Raw genomic sequence first — 24,105 nt, 5'->3', positions numbered from 1 at the left:
CTTCCGCTCTGGGCAGCTTTCCAAGACACACGACTGAAATACAGCCTTCAGCTGAGTTAGCAACCGTTGCTCAGAGTAAGGGTTGCCTACATATTGCATTAGAGAGAGAAGAAAAATGCTTGACCTACTTGGATCCGATAAGATGGAATCAGTTTTCGGCAGAAATTGATCACAACGGACTCCCTGGTAGCCTTCTTTGCACCTGAGAAAAGGGGATAAATGACAAACATACGCATGTTGTTGTGGAAGATTTCAACAAGCAAAATAGCCATCAATTACACAAATGTGAGAACAGTACATTCATGCTTTTGGATTGTTTGATTCAGTCTTCTAACACTGACACATGGATTTTAGAGTCTATCTACCTGCAAAAACCCCAGCACTGCTTTGCTTTTATAGTTTCAGATGGAATACCTCAGGAGCAAATTGAATAGCATTTTAAGATGGCCTTCAGAGCAAATTCACATTATTATATGAATAATAGTTATCTTCATATTATAATTCTGAATGCAGACATATGCAGGTATTTTCTTTATGCAATACACTAGTCTCTAAAAGGCTGCAAATGCTCTTTTGGAAGCATCATATTTTAAGGGTCATTTTGCTAATAAAAAATCATTTTCTAATATAAATGATCAAATCTTATCAGTAGATTTTGGCCATTAGGCTAAAAATCAGTAGATTTTTGTTTATTTATCTTCCTTGTGTTTTATTAGTTTGTTCATTTGCTAATTTTACTTTTTTTAAACAGCTATTTACTTTTTTTTTTAATATAGCTATTCTTCAAGTTAGCATCATTAGCCACTTAGACAGAAATAACAGCATTTATTTTAGATCTGGTAAGATCTGAAAGGCATCTACCTCAATGTGCATTTCCTCTAAACTTGTATTTTTCCCTCCTCATTTTTCTCTTTTATATTCACAAACATGTGCAAGGTGCCTGCCCTGTGCCAGGCATTGTACAAGGCAACTTTCCTGAGGCAGGTGCAATTTGGGGGCGAGGGATTTGTCTGAGAGCACCCGCAATGAGGTGTGTCACCTCATCCCTGACAGTCCCCTGTGGAGTCTTCACACAGCTCGCTCAGTTGGGGTTGCTTGGACACCTCAGACAGCAGTGGCTCATCAGCTGGCAGTTCAAGGAAGAAATGCGGCCGATACCCCAAACACCTGCCTCTGTAATCGGGGAGGTGGCATTTCAAGGTCTGCTTGAAGCTTAATCTGTCATGCTTGAGTTAAGCAGGGAAGAATCCATTGTTGCTTGTGGGATGAATCTGTCCTACTTACAGAGGAGGAAATTGTGCTGCTGGCATAAAAATCTGATTTCTAAAACAATCCTCGGGTTGTTAGAAATCTATGAAATCGACAAAAGAATTCAAAGAGACCATTCAGTCAGAGACTGGAGCAGTGAATTTTTTCTTTAGAATATGCTTTGTTTTCTGGGTGTAATAAACTATTAGATAAGGTCTATTGCAGCCGGAGCAGCAACTGAAACGCACCAAGGTAATTTTACTACCTTTCATTGTGAGCCAAATTGGAAGTCAGGTAATCAGGCAGGCTCTCTTCAGCACCTTTTTAAGCCTGGCACTCTGGAGTGTATTTGGCAATTTTCCTCCTAGACTAAGAACAAAGATTCCTGATATAGGAATACCCCAGATACCCAACGGGTTATTGGAAGAATTTGTTTAAGCAGCCACATATTTTCATAACTTTTTAAAATTCATTTATTGCACTTGAAATAGGGCAGACAAATCACTCGTTCTGTAATGGTAAAAAGTCAGAAAATACTTAGGATCGAAGCACATTTGTGATGAAAAAGTAAATTCCTGTTCTCTGAAAGCCGCCCTAATGTTGTTAGTGTGTCTTTATTCAGAATTATTGGAACCATAGTGCTTTAATTTTCATTTCCTCATAAACAACGAGTTACAGGCTAGGTGTGTGCCACAGTGCGTATTCACTTTTTTAGAGGTTTTATTTCCAACATGTGTGGGAGATTTTGAGCACGCTTGACTTTTTTTACTCTTTGCATCTTCATTTAATATGAAATGGTATCCTAGGGAGATGGTTGCTTTTAAGGGAAAGTGATTTTTTGTTTTGTTTTGTTTTGTTTTGCTTTTTAACGGGTTCATTACTTACAGTGCATTATTCCATTTGTGTGCAGAAAGGAAATTATGGAAAGACGTTTGACATTTCTGTAGGCTTAAACTGGTTTTCCATGAGTGTGAGCCCATTCTGAAGTGCTCAGGCTTCATGGGGTACCAGGAAAATAGCCCTGCAAGGTTCTTCATGCTGCCTTCATACCTGCGTGCTGTAGATAACCAAAGTGTGATGAGGCTGGAGCAGCCCAAGCCAGGCTATGAAACCCACCAGAGGCTGTAAGACTGCATACACATCCAGTCCTGCTCCTTTGTTAAGGAGGAAGTGTCTCTGCTAATTGGTGCTGGGTTTTAAGAATGACAAATTAAAACTTCCATTTAAATATCACACATAGGTCACCTTGATAAGTTCAGACCCATCCAAGTGTAAAGACCAAATGGGCCAGCAGGTAATGCCAATGAAGTGGATTGAATTTAGGACAGTATTAAAGATATAAAGCAAAGAAAAAAAAAGTCAAGATGCACATCTATTACATAGATTGAGTTTGGCGGGATTTCTGACAGTGAAACAAGCAGTTCTTTGAAGAAATATCACTGTGTGTTTATTTTGGCTTTGGTTAGTTTGGGGAGGATTTTGAAACTGTTATTGTTTATTTTTTAAAATGTTTGCTTTTGAAAGGATATAGGTATAAGTAAAACAGAAATTCATATAATAAACAGGTCTTTGTTCATCTTAGATAGCATGACAGAATTTATAAAATTTTAAAAGTACATGTGTAATCTTGAATGGTAAATGTGTTTAGAAAAGCCCAAATATTTTCTTAACGAGGTTAATATTCTATTTTTTTTCCTACTCTGCATTGCTTTCAAAGCTCCATTCAATTCATCCAGTCCCTGTTCTAGGAATTTCTTTATCCCTCAGAAACATTGTATCACTGTGACCATAATACAAATCCCAATATTCCCTGGTGGTTTTACAGGTAAGTTTTGATTCTACAACTGAATGGCATACGAGCAGGGGACAGGCTCAGGACAGGAAATACAGCCAAGGTCAACAAATAGTTGCGTAAATAGAAGAATTATCAACAGTGAAACAACCACAAGACATGCTCAGTCTGCAAGAGCTAAGAAATTTTACCTTGAAAAAAAATTAGTCATAAATTCTGGGTTTATCTACTCTGTGGTGAAGGAGCTGATGCTTCTGAAACCAGTTAAGTTCTTGATTATGCGGTCTGCTTTATTTCCAAATTTAAAAGGAAGTAGGGAAGGGCATAGTTGAAGAGACAATGTCCAAAGTAAGGTAGGGCAGGGGAGAGATTGAAGGGAGACTGTGTTTAGGGGTAACTGTGGATAAAAGAGCAATGAAGTGGGGGGAAGAGCTTGGAGAATGAGCCTAGTATCTGCTGGTGAGCCTCAGAGACAAATCACAAATCAGGATCTTGCCTGTCTACAGGGAAAGGGCCTACTGTATAGTTTCAAATGCAGGCATCTCTTTTTCTCCATTTAACATTCTTCCAACTTGGTCCTTGCCCCCCATCCCACTTGTTCAGCTGTACTGAAAATAACAAGCTATCCCTTCTATTCATGTTTCCTCTTCTGTAATATCCCGGAGAAAGAGCCCAGTTTTAGTGAAAAGTTTCAGAAAGCTATCTTTGGGCAAAAGAGAAGAGAATAATACCAGCAAAGATGAGAGAATACAACATGCATGACTGTCAGCTGGATTTCAATACTTGCTTTGTCTGGTGCGGTAAAGAAGTGATCAACACATCACCCGGCCTAGATGTGAAGGACTCAAAAAAAGAGACTTTTTAAATGGTCAGATCACTTGCTGATGTTCCCACAGAAATCCGTATCCTTTGGCCAGCTAAAAGTGATTACCATAGCCATCAGCCCACACTGCTAACTTCAGACCATTCCCATCTCCTCTCTTACAATACTCCATGCCAGTTTATTTCCTTGAACCCATTTCTTGAATAACACCTAAATTAGAGCTAATCGTAGTAGTGACTCTGAGTGAAAATTAATGAACTCTCACTTGTGACTGATGGCCTCCCTACATTTCCAGATGATGATTGCATTTTCCTTCTCCGTTTGTTAGAACAACAAAACAAAATAAAACAAAACAAATAACCTGGAAACTGTCCCTTGAGGGAACTGTACTAGCCTCTTAGTCCTTATCTATTGATTTCCTGGTTATTTACTCATTAATAGAAAGTGTCATCATTGTTTCACTCCCTTCTTCTCTATTCCTACTCTGTCTTGATTGTCAGGGTGTTGGTTATGCACATGCATGGGCCAGCCAATACACAGGCTCTTAGAACATGTCTTCCTCTTATTTATCTTAATGATTCACAGTGTTGAGTTTATAGTCTTGCTTCTCTGCTTAGTATTTGCAGAGATGCTCTTTATGAAAATCATTTAATAGCCTAGCTGTTTCCTAGTTTCAACCTAAATAAAATGGAAGTGATACCAGGAAAGAGAAAAATGAACAAGCACACATAGTTGATACTCTACACATGTATGTTGGCCATTTTTATGACTAGCGACTTTATACCTAGCATATCTGCAAAGACACATTTCACATAACCTACAGAGAGAAATGTATAAAGGACAGAAACAAGTTCAAATGTTTGTTTCAATCCCTGTATAGTGCCTGGTCTCTGCATACATTTTAGAGAGAGTTTACATGCTTTCTTATTGGAAACTTGATTTTAGGCATAGAATTTAAACCAGTAGAAATCAATTAACTTCATAAGAGAAAAGGTGGCAAACTGTGTGGGTTGTTTCTTGCCTGTATCAACTTATATTCATAAAAAAACTGACAATTACTCTTTGATGTTACAGGAAAGTAGACACTTTGTCAGTGATATACAAGTCTGCCAATTTTAAGGAGCCTATTAAACACTGATTTGAAAAAAGAGCAAACCCTCTAGGTATTCTTCTCTATCTCCTGCCAATTCTCTTCAGCCTCAATGTCAGACTTTGGTTGGGGAAAACGGAAAGATCATCAGGCATTTAAACTTTACGTTTTAGAGTCAGGGTGGTTTGGAGCATTGCCTGGTTTTAAATCCAGGATCAGCTATTTACTAGCTATTTAGGCTTCTGTTCCTCCTTTCCTTCATCTACAAAATGGGAACAATAACAGTAGCTTTATCCTATAATTATCATTAAGAATAAATTATATAATACCTGTGGTTCATGGTAAGTACTCTATAAATGTTAGCTTTTTTAATATTCTTTGAATGTGAAATCGTCATCCAAGCTTTTCAAGTGAGGAAACAGATTCCAATGGTTAAGTATCTTATCCCAAAATCTCATGTCCAGGAAGTATTTGAACTAGAGGCAAACTCAACTGGGGATGGTTTTAAAGCCCTCACTTGACCTGTGGCACTTTCTGACATTCTTCATGGAAAATCGGTAGATACATAAATCGTTTTATACCCAGCTACCTTTCCCAAGATTAGCATTTGAAAACATGGCCCAGATATCAGGAACTAAAGCCATGATAAATAAGACCTAGATCTGTAAGTTATTATCTTATCCTAAAAATGTTTTTAAGCAAACCATGTCAGAGAAACTAGTCACTCGATTTAAAGGCAAACTTCGTGAGCTTCATGTTAATTTAAAAGTAAATCACCAACTATAGGTGGGGGGACTCTTTAGAAGCACTACTATTAAAAAAATGATATTTATGTCTCTTGATTTCAGACTAATTCTTGATTTCAGTTTTCAGTTAAAAATCAAAACCAAAACAAAACCACAGAGAATGGAGTTTCAGTAGGGCAAGTGAATAGCCCAGCATTGAAGAGATGGGGAGTACAGGAGCCAGAATTCTTCACCAGGTCTCCATCTGCATGCAAATGGGTGTTGGATGGACCAGACACTTTTCTAGATAAGGATCTGCAGCGTAGAGTTATTGGCTCAAAAGTTATTAGTGGTGTTAGAGCACATTGCTTTCCTTGCCACTCGTTGCTGAAACTGAGATCTAGATCTGGGTACGGAGAATACTGTGAAACTGATTAATGTGTAAACTTCCTGTAGTTGAACGTAAAATTTAATTAAGTGGTCTTATTTAAAAGAAGTACTAATTAAGACAGCAATATCTTTAACTTAACCAATTGGAATTAAAATTACCTACAGATTGGCTGTAGGTGTAACGTTTTCAAAATCATTTCAACTGTTACTGGAAGAATTCGAATTTGCATTATTTTAAACTGCAAACTGCCTTTGAACTCATGAAGATTCTCCATTGTGTTATCAATAGCTTTCAAAACTATCACAAATTCTATGGTTGAGGCAACTGCTGCTTATAATGTCACTCATCTTACAACTATGATGTTTCTTGCTAACAAAGTTGTAACTGCAATCTTAAGCAAGTGGAGAGATTTATTTTTTAAAATGTCCCTTTAGCAAAGTTTGAATTCAAAAGTAAATGAAGGCCAATTATTTCATCATAAGACTGCTATGATTTTAGAAGTGAATCTGAAAACATCTGCTGAAATCCAGGGGCCATGCTGCATTCTGTTACTATTTGAGGCTGAAGTCAGAAATGAAAAGAATGATTGTAAGTCTGAGAAGTTAATACATACATACATACATACATATATATGTATGTATGTATACACATACATATATATATATGCATATACATACATGTATCCAGCAGCCACCCACATACTCCATGGGCCAAATCACTATCAGAGAGACAGCAACTCATTGACATTAAGTGATTTTACTCCGATATATGGCAATTCACTTTTGGACAATGAGTGGCTGAGGAGTCCATTCTGAATGAATGTTTTAGCCTTTATAGAGATTTCTGCCCCTATTTGGTCAAGAGCTTCAGGCTTACAATCTCATTAACAAAACTAACACACATGACATGGCATAAAGGTACTACATAGGTTAGGGTGCACAGCAGTATTATTCAAGGCAGCTATGTGAGTTGAAAACATTATTCTACCTAATTTAGGTTTGCTTTTAGCACAACTAAAATAAGCCATAATCTCTTTTTAAGACAAAAAGGTAAATAAAGGAGTAATATATTGGCCCTCTTGCAGGAAGACTTCATTATTTCACTGTCACATTAGAGGCAATGAAATACTAACTGCCCTTCTCAAGAACAAAAGGATTAGGGGGTAATCATGATGGAAGGACGGTGGAAAGAGTTTTGCTTCATCAATTCAAACTTATTGAGAAAATGCTATATTACTAATTTCCTAGTAAACACAAAATATATTTTGACAAATATAAGATTCTAGTTTTCAAGGGAGGTAGTCTCTTATGGTAGAAGAGGCATGTCCTCTGATGTACGATGATCCCCAATTCTGCCACACAGAAGTGTGATAGAGGTCTGTGATTGACCTCTCTGAGGTCTCAGGTGCTCATCTCTGTCTTAATTTAGTGCATGGTCTGGGCACATGTGCACATAGGCACAGACACACAGGCACAGTCACATGTCACCCTTATTCCTTAAAAAACATGCCTAATGATCAGAAAATTTAGGCAGATAATTTAAGTCTTAACATTAAAATCAGCTGAGAGTCAGGTTCTCTCCCCTACTTCTCTAGTTAATTGAAAATTCCCATGACTGCCTTTGCTATTTCCCCGCCAAGAGCGAACTGGGATTTACTGTCACATATACTCCCTATGATTCTTCTTTATTATTTTCACTTAGTATCTTAAGATTGAGAAGTTAGCCAATCACAGACTTTCTCTGATGCTGAAGGTCCAACATTAGCAGATTCCTTCTCTTGTCTCTACTTGCTTGGAATTAGAAGACTAATTAATTCACATGTCCAGACTAGTCAATGGAAGAAAGGTAATGATCATCTTTGTCCTTTCGTGGTTCAGCAAGAAATATACAACTTAGCCAGAGAGTAAAACATTCCAATGTTACTACGTCAGCCAGCTTGGGCAACCATCATAAAGCATCACAGACTGGGGTGGCTTAAACAATAGAAATTATTTTCTCACAGTTCTGGAGTGCAGAACTCCAAGATCAAGGTGCCAGCAAGGTTTGTGTCAGGTGAGGGTTCTCCCATTGGGTTGTAGCTGGCTGCCTTCTCACTGTGTCCTCACACGGTGGAGAGAAAGAGCTCAATGCCTTTCTCTCTCTCCCTCTTTTTGAATTTTGGATAAACAACAATGTTTTATATAAGTGTGTCACATATGTAATATTTGGGACACACATATACTAAAAATGTATTCATTCTTTACCCAAACTTCAAATTGAACTGGGTGTCCTGTATTTTAGTCTCTAGATCTGGCAATTGTAACTCTGTGAGAGTAAAAGACTCTGAATCATAAGAGAAGTAAGAACCATCAGCAAGAACACCTAGATTAACATTAATGTATGATAATTTTGCTATAACTGTATCTTTGCGATGTGATAAATTTAGCAATCTCTTCTTTTAAGGATAAGGAGCCTGGGCACTTTACATTTACTTCTATCAACCATACAAGGGACACAATGAGCTCACAGTCTAGAGGGGAAAATAGGAATTTCAATAGTTAGCTCTTAAATGGTCAAAGCATTGAGAGAATATGTCAAGAATGTGATGAAGAGCAAATGAAGTGACCTTGTTTGTAAATGTTAGATGCAGACTTGTGACTCGATGGTGTGAATCACTAGCTACTACTTTGCATCCATTCTGAATAAACTGTACCAGTATGCTGGCCCACAGCCCAAGTGAAGCGGAAGGAAGAGGGCCCATTCTCCTGCTTCATTCTACATCTCACCTTACTCAGTATAATTTTAAAGTTGAGGCACCCGCATGCCACAGCCTTTGAAAAGCAGTGAACACACATGTGTAACATAGAGCAATTATAACCTAAAATCCAAAATGAAATAGAAGGCAGGACACTCCTGGAGGACTGTTCTCAGAAGGAAACAGTGAGAGTATGTTATCAACAAGAGATCAAAGAGGCCAGCCTTGTTCCCTGCCAATGGAGTGTGGGTGATTCCCCGCAGCAAAGCGGTACACAGCTTGATAAGGAAGAGTGAAAGGAAAATAAATGTGAGAGATAAATCTTATTTAAAAGCCATCTTTATGATTGGCATTATAAAGGAGAGAGGGAGCTCATTAGCAAACGAACTGATAAAACCACTCACAGCATGCTTCAAAAAGAAGTGGTAATAATTATTGTCTCTCTAAGAAAGGGGGCAAAATATCCACACAGTGTCATTCACAAATCCCTTTTACAGACATCACAGAGCAAGCTGCAAAAAAGTCCCACAGCTTTCTCATTTAATTAAGTGGAGAAAGCAAGGAAAGACTTTTTACAGTTCACACGCCTGGATCATAGAAGGTTCTACATGAAACATGATTTTTTTTAAAAGCCATTTTAGAGACCCCTAGAGTTTGCTGAACCCTCATTCAATGGCATAATTTTCCCTGCTTCTCCCGGGATATTGTACAATCGACTAACAGGGTGCAGCATTTCTGCCGGCAAAAGAAAGTGGGCAGCTTTGATCAGAATTCACAATAATATATCTCCCTTGTGTGATAAATGATTTACTGCTGAGGATAAATGGATATAATCTTTCATTATGTATGACATTCATCAGCAACAAGGAAGCTTTGGACTGAATGGAAAGTGATTTCATATTAAAAGCCTCATGCAACTCAGACTGGGATGAAAGTGAGGTCTTGCCTTGAAAAAAAAAATGGCACAGGCTTGTAGGTTTAAATGGATACTCAGTCAAATATAATTGTTACTCTAAGTTTGAAAACCTGTTAGGAGGAAACCGGGGAATTATGTGACTCGGTGAACCTCAATTTTGCACAAAAAGCCCCATTTCTTAACCACACTATTCTATTTACTTAAATGTGTCATTAAGACCAACTTTGAGAACTGAGAATAGTGAGAGAACCAGGTAGGGAGGAGAGAGAGAGAGGAGGTGTGGTGTGGTTTAAAAGACTTAAATTTCCGTTATCATAGAGAGTCAAGGCACCATTTCCAAAGCAGATAAATCAAGATAGAGAGGCTTAGTATATTATTTAGAGATCTGAAGTTAACAACTAGGAAAATGCCACATGAAAATGGCTTAAGCTTGCCTATGTGTTTGGGGAGGGAAATGCAAGTTCAGGAGTAGGGAAATTGGTGTGCAAGGATAAGAGTAAGGCTAGTGGCTTTTCATTTTAAGCACATTGGTATATTTATTTTTTTAAAAATATACCCTTGGATGATGAAGTAATTTAAGTACAGCAAATCATTTAATTTTAAAAGTGATTCCAGTTCTTTGCATCACTGACTCTTTATGACCCAGTTATAACATCTTTATTTGATTTTCAGTAATAAGAATTTCCCAATACCACAGTATTATTTTAGAAGCAAAAAGATGTAACATGAAAGACAATGGGAAGAGATGGTAAGATAAGCACAGACTGAGAGAAAATATTTGTAAAAGACACATCTGATAAAAGACTGTTACCCAAACTATACAAAGAACTCTTAGTATCTAACAATAAGAAAGCAAACAACTTAATTAAAAAATGAGCCAAGGACCTTAACAGACACCTTGCCAAAGAAGATATACCTATTGCAAACAAGCATATGTAAAGATGCTCCACATTATATGTCATCAGGGAAATGCAAATTAAAACAACGAGATACCACTACATACTTACTAGAATGGCCAAATGTAGAACCCTAAAAATGTGAAATGCTGGCAAAGTAGTGGAGCAATCGGGACCCCCTTTCATTGCTACTGAGAATACAAAATGGTACCTACCACTTCTGAAGACAGTTTAGTAGTTTCTACAAAACTGAACATATTCTGACCATACAACCCGGCAATCATGCTTTTTAGTATTTACCAAAAGGTGTTGAAAACTCATGTCCACACAACAACTTACACACACATGTTTATAGCAGCTTTATCCATAACTGACACAGCCTGTAAATACCAAGATGTTCTTCAGAAGGTAAGTTGGTGAATAAACCATGGTACCCCCAGGCAATGGAATAATATTCAGGGCTAAAAAGAAATGAGCTATTAAGCCATGAATAGACACGAAAGAACTTAATGCCTATTATTAAGTGACACCATTCAATCTGACAATGCTACATACTGTACAATTCTAGCTACATGATACAATGAAAAAGGCAAAAACTATAGAGACTAAAAAGATCAGTGGTTGCCAGGGTTTGTGGGGTGAGAGATGAACAGGCAGAGCACAAAGGAGTTTTAGGGCAGTGAAAATACTCTTCCTGATACCATAATGATGGATTGATGGATGCATGTCATTATATATTTGTCCAAACTCATAGAATGTACAACACCAAGAGTGAACCCAATGTAGACTATGGACTCTGTGATTATGAGGTGTTGCTGTAGGTTCATCAAGTGTAACACATGTACCACTCTGGTGGGATATGTTGTTGATAGGGCAGGCTAGGCATGTGTAGGGGCAAGAAGTATATGGGAAATAACTGTGCCTTCACCTTGGTGTTGCTATGAACCTAAAATTTCTCTTAAAAAGTAAAATCTTAATAAATATATATATATATACATATACATATTTGTTATATAAAATTTAATAAACCATTAGATATCTAACAAAATTAAATATTAAATTAATAAATAATAAATAGTCTGTTATACCCACCTCATTTTATGGAGGACCATATTACAAAACAAAGATGGGGACTTGCCTAAAACATCAAAGGCCATATGAGGTAGAACAGGAAGTACAGCCCATGGATTCTGTTTCTAAATCCAGTTTTCTTTCTGCTATTTTTTTTCTTTTTTTTTCAATATGTGAAATTTATTGTCAAATTGGTTTCCATACAACACCCAGTGCTCATCCCAAAAGGTACCCTCCTCAATACCCATCACCCACCCTCCCGTCCCTCCTACCCCCCATCAACCCTCAGTTTGTTCTCAGTTTTTAAGAGTCTCTTATGCTTTGGCTCTCTCCCACTCTAACCTCTTTTTTTTTTCTCTCCCCTCCCCCATGGGGTTCTGTTAAGTTTCTCAGGATCCACATAAGAGTGAAACTATAGGGTATCTGTCTTTCTCTGTACGGCTTATTTCACTTAGCATCACACTCTCCAGTTCCATCCACGTTGCTACAAAGGGCCATATTTCATTCTTTCTCATTGCCACGTAGTACTCCATTGTGTATATAAACCACAATTTCTTTATCCATTCATCAGTTGATGGACGTTTAGGCTCTTTCCATCATTTGGCTATTGTTGAGAGTGCTACTATAAACATTGGGGTACAAGTGCCCCTATGCATCAGCACTCCTGTATCCCTTGGGTAAATGCCTAGCAGTGCTATTGCTGGGTCATAGGGTAGGTCTATTTTTAATTTTTTGAGGAACCTCCACACTGTTTTCCTTCTTTCTGCTTTTTAACCTTCCTCTTAAAAAGCAAAACTATTCCTAAATCCACATGCCATCCCTAGCACCAAACTTTTCACAGTCTTTTCAGTGAAAGCTTATATTTTACTGAAGATCAGTCAACACAATTCAACTGGTTAGAGTTCTGGTAAGAAAACAAGGTCAAAAGAGGTGGCAATATCAATGTCACCAGCTTGGACAAGAATGGATAGTAAAATATATTCTAAAACTGAATGTCATATGGAAATCAGGATAATCTCATAAAAGCATGAGTAAGGATGGATAGGTAAGCTTAGAGAAGACATGTAAGGGAAAATATTCTTTCTTAGGGTGATATGGATAAGATTCTTGGTCTGTAATTAAAACAAAGAAAAATGTAACCTGGGACAAATAAGTTGACAAAAATTAAGTAGATATCCATAGGCAGTAAATTCAAAATAGAATTCAAAGGAATATTATTTAACTGGAGTGCTTGGCAAGCTAAAATGACAACTCAGGTAAGCAGTGACTTGAAATCAATAAAACATGATGACTATTTTTGAAAAGCGAAAGAAAGAAAGAAAGAAAGAAAGAAAGAAAGAAAGAAAAAGAAAGAAAGAAAAAGAAAGAAAGAAAAGTGTTTGAGAGGGATTCTGCTAATCTGGCTATGGGTGACATATTTGATATTCCTATATGTGTTTTCCCTAGGAATAAGAAATCAATAAGAAAGTGCTATCAGAAAGTACTTCTACATCTTATAGTATAACAGATGAAGAGAGACCCAGTTTCCTGCAAGATCTCCTCTATTCAGGGCACAGTGCTGTGATATTTACAAAGGTTAGGCAAAGTAATCCTCATGAGACTGATAAAGATGTGGTACCACTGTTTTAAAGGTAAGGAGATTGCAATTGAGAGAATTAATTTCTGTGTCCCAGGGCACATGGAAAGCATGTGTTGGAAATTGGATTTGACATCAGTGTAAACCAAAGCTAGAGACTGTGGTTATTTCTTTATTCCATTATTCCATGTTGTCCTGACCATTCAAATAATGTTATGTATACTTTTAAAGTGCTCCATTTCATTATTAACTATCTTCTGAGGAAGAGAGGACCTATCATTGTATACTTATTATTCAGATAAAAATGAAACTGAGAGTCTAATGATTTGCCCACAGTTATATAATGGCATAATTTAATTAACCTGAAAAAGCCTAAAAGAAAATACAATGATATTTAATATGACTTTAGACTTAATAGTGTGCTATCATATTCCAACTTTTCAATTCATATGCTCACTCAAAATTGAGTATACTGAGAAAGAAAGAGGTGACATATCTGGAAACAGAAACCTCTTTAAATATTCAAAATAAGGATATTTAATAGAAAATTGATTGAGCAAGTGAAGAATGGATGAAAAGCTAAACAGAGGACAAAAAGGTACACAGAAATAGGCAACAGCATGAAATCACTGTTACCCACAGGCTGACGGGACAAAGAGTTTGAGTCAAGGAAACCAAGATGAATCCCTGGGGTCTATCAGACAGGAGCTGGAACCCTAAATGAACTTAGCTGCTGCTGGAAACAAACAAAGACACAGAAAATAAAAAGCTGGTAGAGAGATAGGAAATAGAGTCCTGCCTTCAAATTTAGTGCCTTCTGTTGGCCAACTCCACTCAGGAGCCATTGGTCAAGAGAGCCTGGGAAATGTAACTTACTGAGATGGGGAGAGAACAGGAGAAGGGCGAAGGTATGGATTCAGGAGCAAACGGGTGACTGATCAGCAGGGTTGGTCACGTATATCATATACTCGCTATAGCACATAATTAGGTGTATACATACACTCTATATAGCACTATGTAGCACTCTAGATAAATATAAGGTGTAGATCTATGTACCTAGATCTACGTAACATAAGCACCCATGCACCTTTTTTTTTTTTAACACCATCCTCAAAACTCCCTTTCCCCAATCTTTCTAGATAATAGAGATCTCACTGAACTTATAAAAGGTATCACAGCAGGCCCTGCATCAGTCCTCATTAGGAATCTTCACTCCTTTTTCTAACTGGCACCCACCTCCACCACACTCACACATGCTGAGCAGGCACCAACACACACATTCACACCCTGCTCACAGCTCCTTGGGGAAAGTAATTTATCCCTCTGGGCACTCATTTCCTCCTTTGCCCACAGGGGTAATCGCCCTGGCCTGGTGCACAAAGGAGAGCTGTGCCTATTAATTACTTAAAGCTCATAAACTCTTTTGAAGATGAAAAGCTCTGGTTTTCTTATTCTGTTCCTTGGCTTCAAATAAAAAAGCTACATTATATAAAGGTTTCTGGGGGATTTATTACCAGACCTCTATCTGAAAAAAAGTCACACCACAATTACAACTTTAATGACCTACTCTAAAACTTCCCAAGGCTACAACATAATTAGTCCATTTTATAATTAGTACTTAAAAAAAATCATTTGTCAGAAGTAAATAAGAAGTGACTGAGGGTCCTGGAAGTAATCTATATTATTTGATGTGGAAAAGGGGAGGGGGTCACATTTATCTAGCGTGCATAATTTTCTAGATTCTGTACTAGACACTTTACATAATTAGTGTACCTATATATCCCACCCGGTGTTGTTAGGCCAGCACTGTTTTATTTGTACTTTTAAAGGTGAAAAAAAAAAAAAAGAAAAAGAAAAAGAAAAGAAAGGTTTGGAATGATTAAGTAACTTGATCATGTCACAAAGCTAGGAAGGTTTGAAGTTGTGATTTGTATCCGGGGTTCTTTGCCTGTAACTCTTCATTGCTGAATATTTGAAAGCTTTTAAATTACTTTTCCTTTGCCCACAGCTGTCAACTCATATACTAGAGCCTTTAGCGTCAATAGGAACCTTAGCTATGAATGGGAGGTAGATATTGAACAGTGAAGGAGAAATAATCAGAATTAATAAGAAGATTGCCCTGTTCTTGGAATACAAAAAACACACCTAAAAGAGAAGGTTTCTTTGTCACCTTTTAATAGGGACAATGAAAATGAATATTAGGGGAACATGTTGGTGACCTGTAGAACTGGGGATAATCTGCTTTGAGAGAGTGCTGTGGTTGTTATCCCTAAATGATAGTTAGCTGGAGACCCTATGTCTGGTCTTTTTCTGTGGCCTTGATGTAGACAAGGACCTATAGGTGAGCAGAAAGATTTGTTAAAGGATCATACAGAAATGGAACGTTGCCACAGAGGCCTGAGAACCAGTTGGCTGAAAAATTCAGTATTCCTGATTACTTGAATTAGTCAAGATCTGCTCTGTTTGGAGATTATGTGAGCGCTTTCTCTTATGCATGATCCAATGTCTTTCGCCAAATGAATGATATTGGATGAGAACATTAAAGAAGCAGATAATGACAAAAAATCTGCTGACAGAGTATTCCATCTTTAAAAATCATGATCATTGTTTGGTATGAGACGTTACTTACTTAATACAAGCTTATGTTTTAGGATCAACCCTTAAATGGACTAAAATGTTTCTAGACATAAAACTTGCATATAGTTTCATACACTTCTACATTTTTAAGGTATTTATTTCCTTTATTTTGATTAGGATTCGGACTTGAATTTGGCCCACCTAAACCAATGAAAGAACTGGTAAAAGACAAGTTGTAATTTAAAAATATGAGGTTTTGGGGGCTCCTGGGTGGCTCAGTCGGTTAAGCATCTGACTTTGGCTCAGGTCATGATCTCACAGTTCGTGAGGTTGAGCCCCGCAGATTCGGGCTCTGTGCTGACAGCTCAGAGCCTGGAGCCTGCTTCCGATTCTGTGTCTCCCTCTCTCTGCCCCTCCCCTGCTTGCACTCTGTCTCCCTCTCCCTCAAAACAAACACTAAATTTTTTTTTAAATATGTGATTTCATAGTAATAAATGTATTTTAATTCATGAAATTATCCCATTATCCTCAGTAAGAATGATTTTAAAAATACTGCTTTACTATTTCATAATTTTTAGCATCTATATTCTAGTGTTCAAAGCTTTTCAGTTTCCTGTTACAGAATAAGTTACTTTGGGGTCCAGTCCACTACTTGTTCTCTATGGGACCTTCTAAAATATTTTTTTTAACGCTTATTTATTATTAAGACAGAGAGAGACAGAGCATGAGCGTGGGAGTGACACAGAGAGGAGGAGACACAGAATACGAAGCAGGCTCCAGGCTCCGAGATGTCAGCACAGAGCCCGATGGGGGGGGGGGGGTTGGAATTCACAAACCGCGAGATCACGACCCGAGCTGAAGTCACACACTTAACAGACTGAGCCACCCAGGCGCCTCTCTATGGGACCTTTTAAATTAGGGGTGCCTGGGAGTCTCAGTTGGTTAAGCGTCTGACTTCCGCTGAGGTCATGATCTCACGGTTCGTGGGTTCAAGCCCGGCATCAGGGCCGTGCTGATGGCTCAGAGCCTGAAGCCTGTTTGGAATTTTGTGTCTCCCTCTCTGCCCTCCCCCACTCGTGCTGTGTCTCAAAAGTAAACAAACATTAAAAAAAATTAAAATAAATAAATAAATAATAATATGTAAACACCTTTGCATTCAGTGGGGATCAATTTCCACCTTAATTCTCTTTCTATGCTGTTAGTAGGTGTAGATGTGTGTGGATATAGAATATAGAGTAGTAGACTTGGAATGGTTGTACAGTGTGGGAGTCTCTAGGGCCCATGATTTCTTCCTAATGACTTTCTTCAATAATTCTGTGACTGTCATGAAATGAATCAGAGCCTCATTTTCTTTTTTTTTTTTTTTTTGGTCAAAGAAAAGTTAATTTTATCAGGGGTCACTGACTCTCACTTCAATTTTGTTATAATCAGCAGAACACTCTGAGTCCTCTGTGTCTACACCTATCTTGGAGGACTTCTATAGGGCAACCAATCATCTAGTATTGTGTGTGTTCTGAGTCTCAGCACCAGTGCTATCGTGAAGAAAGCGGTAAGTGATCCCTCTCGCTCTCTCTGAGGTTCCCATCTGCCTTAACGGATCCTAAGTCTGAGATATGTGGAGGTGTGTGTGTTGTTTGGGTTTGGGCACAAGCAGTTTCATATGAAAGTAGTTGTGTGTATACATATAGATATAGATATAGATATAGATACACATGCATATATATATACATACATATATACACACACACACACACACACATATATATACACATACAGTGTGTGTGTGTGTGTGTGTGTGTGTGGTGTGGTATGCAGGTTGGGTGGGAGAAGGCTGAGACTGGAGCCAGGGAACCAAGACTGAGATAACTGCAGTGGTCCCCACAGAATACAAGACTGTGATCTCATGGCTCCTCATCCACACTGGAAGCCAGAGACATATAGATTCCCACCAGCTCTTTTTTATTTATTTTTCTTAAAATTTTTTAATGTTTATTTATCTCTGAGAGAGAGAGAGAGAGAGAGAGAATGTGATGGGAGAAAGGAGAACGAGAAGGAGACCCAGAATCCGAAGCAGGCCCCAGGCTCTGAGCTGTCAGCCCGGAGACTGATGTGGGGTTTCAACTCACGAACCGTGAGATCACGACCTGAGCCTAAGACAGACACTTAACTGACTGAGCCACCCAGCCACCCTTATTTTTCTTTTTTGAAGCTATACTTTACATGTTACATTAACTTTGTAATCTACAATTATGGTAGGATAATATTTCTTCTCAGAATACATACCGACTTAATACTACCTCCATTTACAAATCTACCTTAATACTAAATATGTAAAATGTTCTCTATTCCACTTGAAGTCCTCCTGTGGTTGTTTTCTATCTCATTATTCTGCCAATTAATCAGATTCTTGTATTGTTTCTATAGAACTGAATTTATACCAAAACAATCTCAAGTTCACTTTATGTTTATTTACATCAATACCTTCTGATGACATAGTCTCTCCTTCATGCAAATATTTGACATATTCTCTAAAAACATAATAATAATGGGTGGCTCAGTCAGCTAAGCATCTGACTTTGGCTCAGGTCATAATGTCATGGTCTGTGAGTTATAGCCCCATGTTGGGCTCTGTGCTGACAGCTCAAAGCCTAGAGCCTGTTTCAGATTCTGTGTCTCCCTCTCTCTGCCCTTCCCCGCTGTCTCATTCTCTCTCTCTCAAAAATAAACAAACATTCAAAAAAATTTAATAATAAAAATAATTATAACTAATGTTAACTGAACATTTGGAATGGCAATGGCAATAAGACAGACATTTTATATATATATTATCTTTAACTCTCTGCCCTGTGATGTCCCCATTTCGATTCCCATTTATTCATCAAAGAAACCAAGGTTCAAATGTTTATATTCATATATAGAAATGACAGCTAGAAACAGCAAAAATAAATGCACCACTGTGGAAGTTAAGTAACGGATTTTCTGTCACTATAACACTCAAGCAGAGGTGTGATGACAAGTTGTCCAGGATGCCATCAAAAAAAGTCAAGATTCACACTCAAGTCTCTTAAACTCCTCAATCTGTCCTCTCTTTCCTGAACCCTACCCAAAAATTCAGTCTCACTATTTACAAACAAAATAGCAGTGACAATGGTAGAAGAGTTACAGAAGAGCTTCTCCGGTCTATTAACTACTCAGAAAATAAAAGTTGAACTCTTGCAGTGAAAAGGCTAAATCTTATTTTTCATTTTAATGTTTCAGAATATGGAGTCAGAAATACTGTAAAATATAGTTAATAGATATTAATAATCAAGAGATGGGGATTCCCCTCTGTGTCATGTCAATGAGCCACTGATTTGATTAGTAGGGAAAAGAGTCATTTAAATATACTTGAGTTAGTAATGGAAATGAGAACCCATGCAATGTTGATTAAAATTCTTTTCTGATATACCACAATGTTCTTCCTGTTAGCAATAGACATCGATCCCTGTGGTCACTTGGCAATTTTCTTACCTTGCATGAAAACCTGATTTTTTTAAAATTAGGGCATGATCCATTCCACAGTCAGGGAGAATCAAAGGTACTCATAGTTAAACTGAAAAGGGTAAGGGATATTTTATATAAGAACAACAGTTCGTGTAAATCAGAAGAAAAAAAATCAGCTTTGGCTTTTTGGGAATAATAAAAATAAATTCAAAGAAAAATAATAAAGAAGCCTGAGATGTGGTTACTTCCACAATATGCTTTTCTTTGTCCCTGAAACAGAGCTGGTCCTGCAGCTGCTCACAGCAGGAGTCCTCGTGGGGGAAGGAGCGTTCACTTTGTCAAGAGGAGCATTCCAGTCTCATTTTCAGGAGAAACACATGAGTTGAAACGACTGCTGTTTTCCAGAGGCAAATATCAAGAGGCAGAACAAGAAACAAATCTAATCCATGGCAAACCTGAGTGTGTTGCCATGCTCATTTTGAGTTGGTGTGTTTGGTGCAAAGCCCCGGGTTTAACACTGGCCAGTCTTAAAATGTAATTTATTTTTTCACGAGGAAGTCCATAGTGGTCCCTTATCCTTTAAAAATCCTTCCTTAGAAACACCATGTCGCAGTATGGACTTGATAAATTCTCTGCAGTCGTATTCTTTTGGATAGTCTCAGCACTCCTCATACCCAGTGCAGTGGGAGGACAGTTTGGTTTCTTTACACGAGGTTCTTCATTTGAGAGGAATACTCATAGTCAGGGGTGTTGTCTCCTTGAATGGCTCCAACATCCTTCCAGTTGCTCAGGCAAAAAGCTTTGGCAGTGTCCATGACTCCTTTCCTTCTCTCACACTGCTTATCCAATGGCAAGAAATATTTTAGGCTCTACCTGGAACCATATGTAAACCCTATCTCTTCTCCTCACCAGCAGGGCCTCAACTCTTCCCTGTATTACTGATATAGCCCCTCACCGGGTCTCTGTATTTTTGCCCTGGCACCCTTGTGTTTACTCTCAACACAAAAGTCCGATTAACCTTTTAAGATAGAAGTCATGTCATGGGATAAGAAGTCACATTATCCTCAGAGCAACTCCCAAGTCATGAAAATGAAAGAGAATGTCCTTTTAATGACCAACAAGGTCCTCCTGTCCTCCTGTCACTCCTCTAACATGCGTTTTATGGCTCTTCAGGACCATGCCACTCTAGCCACAACTGCCTCTTTGAAGTTCATCAAGCACATCGAGAACACCCTTGGGTTCCCTCCAAGAACATCCCTACCTGGGATGCTCTTCCAGGCATCTTCATAGCAAACTCACTCTTGTCCTCAAGACTTGGCTCCGACGGCACGTTCTCAGTGAGCCCTCACTTGACCACTATAACCTGCCTCCCATCCGTAACCCCAACCTCTCTCCCTCCTCTATTTTTGTTCCCAAAGTGTGCTTCACTGACCAGCAGCAACAGCACCATCTGAAAAGTTGTTCTGCAATGGAAATTACCTGCGTCCAGCCCACATTTACTGGATCAGAAACTCTGGGGGTGGAGAATAGCAATCTATGTTTTTATAAGCCCTAGAACTGTTTCTGATGCACCTTAAGGTTTGACATTCACTACCCTATAGTATCAATATAATAATATAGTTTCTAATATTACTTCATGGGAAAATGTTAGAAGCCTTCCCTTTCAAGTCACATATAACAAGGATGCCTGGCCTCAACGCTTTAACTAGACAGCTTTCTGGTGGGTTTAGCCAGCAAATTAAAATTAGAAAAATAAATACAGTTTAAAAAACCACACCAATTTATTATTTTTCCAAGACATTTTAATCTCTATTGAAAACCAAACTTTTGGGGCACCTGGGTGGCTCAGTCGGTTAAGCATCCGACTTCAGCTCAGGTCATGATCTCACGGTTTGTGAGTTCGAGCCCCGCGTCAGGCTCTGTGCTGACAGCTTAGAGCCTGGAGCCTGTTTCAGATTTTGTGTCTCCCTCTCTCTCTGCCCCTCCCCTCTTCATGCTCTGTCTCTCTCTGTCTCAAAATTAAATGTTAAAAAAAACCTTTTAAAATTAATAACGAATTTCATTAATCTTGCTTGACAGAACAAAACATATAAAATACTTGCTTTTCTAAATCCCATGAGCAAATATTTAGAAAAGGGATTTTTTAAAAAAAGAAATACCATTCAAAATGGCAACGAAAATTGTAAACTACCATCAAATAAATCCAGCCAACGGTGCATAAGATCCTTTTGGAGAAAATCATAAAATTTCATGAAGGATCTAAAAAAGCTTATCTAAATTGAGAAATATGGAAGTATTTCATTTTCCTGAATGGAATAAGAACACTGTAAAATGTCAATTCTTCCTAATTTATGTACAAGTTAAATGAAATTTCCCCATATGAATGTGTATGTATGTACATGTATGTGTGCATGGATGTAAAATGCAAAAATTAGATAGGATATTAAAATGTGAAATTAGGAAATTAGTTGATAGATGGTAGATAGATAGATAGATAGATAGATAAAACTTTGAAGACACAAAAGGTGGGGAAGATTTGCCTTACAAGATACAAAGACCAGTTATAAAGATAGTGTTAAATTGGATCATGTGATAAGTAGACAAATAGTAAAGAACAAAGAAGGGAAATAGATGTACATATAAACTTGTACATTAGCATAGCACTCATGTAACATTAGAAGAAGTCAGAGAGGAGAGGAAAACCCATACACAAAGGGCTGTAGAGTTACTGATCATACATCTGGAACAAAGAATGAAATTATGGGCTCACTAACACACACACAGAAGGATATATCCAGAGGCATTACATTTTTAATATGAAAAACAGATCTTAAAATGTTTAGAAGAAAATATAGCAGCAAGATATCTTTATGAACTTGGGCGAGGGAATAATTTATTGATAAAGACACACAAGAAAAGTATCACCATAATTAAAGAAATAAATTTGAATTCTTATTACAAAACCAAAAGAAAACACCTCTGCACAATTAAAAGTCTACCAAAACAAAATTGCAAAAGAAAGTCAAAAACAGTAAGAAGATCATTACAAAGCATATAACTAAACATTTTTTATGAATGCGTAAGTAACTCTTAAAAATCAGTAAGAAAGGAAAAAAATACAAATGTGTTAAATTCCTTTTAACAACAATGACCCATCCCCCAAATAACAAAACCCAAAACAATAATAAAAAATAAGAAGTGATATTCTTTAGTAACTGGAGAAATGAATATTAGAATGAGATGGCATTATACACCTAACATAGGTGTAAAAATAAATACTAAACGCTGGAAAGTCATGAGGAACAGTGCATAAATTGGTGCCACAATTTTGCATAACAATATTAAAATAATATTAAGTATGCATATTTCCTATGACCCAGCAGCTCCATTGTGTGCTACATGCCCACAAAGGAATTCTCACACATGGGCAGAAAGGATGTGCAAGAATGTTAATGGTAGCATTTATTTTAACTGTGAAAATTAGAATTAGCCCAAATGGCCATGAAATGGATATGTATACACAAACATAGACGGTTTGAAAATATAATGGAATATAAACCTATAGTAAAAGTGAGCAAACTACTTCTAGGTCAAGGTGCACAGAGTTCTTGCTTCAGAAGTCCCTGTGCTTGAAACTACTATTCATAATGGTTAAAACGTAAAAAAATAAAAATCTAGAAGTAGTTTCTCATCTGAATGTCAGCAAGGTAACAAATCCAAAACATGAGTGGTTCTTCAGCTATGGACTTGTCAGGCTCAGGATCCAAGTGTGGGCACTGGATCTTCAACTCCTTCAGGAAGAGAGGGCTAAAAGTCATCTCACAGAACAGAAGAACAGAGTCAGTATTCCTGTTTGCGACCAGAGGAGCTGGAGTATGTGGTTCAGCCCCTCCAAAGAAGAGCAGCTTTCAAAACTGCTGAAGAAAGGGGCGCCTGGGCAGCTCAGTCGGTTAAGTTGTCGGACTTTGGTTCAGGTCATGATCTTGCAGTCAGTGAGTTTGAGTCCTGCATCCGGCTCTGTGCTGACAGCTCAGAGCCTGAAGCCTGCTTTGGATTCTGTGTCTCTCTCTCTCTCTGCCCTTACCCTACTTGTGCTCTGTCTCTCAAAAATAAATAAATGTAAAAAAAAAAACAAAACAAAACAACAACTGCTGAAGAGAAAAAGAAATGCTTGGGATAATAACTTTAGAGCGGCTCTATCCCACACAAGTGTCTGCAATAATGAAAAAGAGTCATCCTAAGGTACCCATTAGATACAATTAGTGCAATTGGGAAACTGCATTTTAACTTTGATATAATTTGGCTGATTGGAAATTAAATTTCAATTGTCACAAGTGGCAAATGGCTACCGGACCGGACAGTACCTCTCTAAATAATCGAAAAGCCTAGGGAGAAGACAGGATTGTGAACATGGAATGCATGAGCTGATTACAGACTTCTGCTGGTTCAGGGACTGAATCTGCTTATCTCTAGTATCCCAGACTTATAAGACCTGATTCTGGACTGCCTGAATCCATGGGGTCTGACAAGCAACTGCCAACAGCCATATGGAGATAGACTGACATCAAGAAAATCAAGCAGGGAGGAGACCCTGGGTGGTTCAATCGGCTAAGCGTTGGACTCTTGGTTTCAGCTCAGTTCATGATCTCAAAGTTCATGAGACTGAGCCCCATGTCAGGCTCTGTGCTGACAGCACAGAGCCTGCTTGGAATTCTCTCTCTGCCCCTCTCCCTCTTGCTCTCTTTCTCTCTCTCTGAAAATAAATAAACATAAAAAAAAGAAG

General features: G+C 38.0%; 1 protein-coding gene across 4 annotated transcripts in view; it reads right to left on the bottom strand.

Moving 5' to 3' along the window:
• The window catches only part of NRG3 (neuregulin 3), a 1,058,853-nt gene that overhangs the window by 237,508 nt on the left and 797,240 nt on the right, over positions 1–24,105 (bottom strand). For all 4 annotated transcript variants that reach the window (XM_047072600.1, XM_047072602.1, XM_047072601.1 and 1 more), the window contains exon 3: positions 129–202. In XM_047072600.1, the coding sequence (XP_046928556.1) occupies positions 129–202 (74 nt within the window). The remainder of the gene's footprint in view (positions 1–128; positions 203–24,105) is intronic.

Source organism: Lynx rufus, unplaced genomic scaffold (assembly GCF_022079265.1).
Source record: "Lynx rufus isolate CCGP_SWC_20201006 ecotype Redwood Valley unplaced genomic scaffold, mLynRuf1.p SCAF_11, whole genome shotgun sequence".
In the NCBI taxonomy this organism is placed as follows: Eukaryota; Metazoa; Chordata; class Mammalia; order Carnivora; family Felidae; genus Lynx; species Lynx rufus.
Note: the sequence above shows the minus strand (reverse complement) of the source record. Positions and strands in the feature narration are given on the sequence as shown.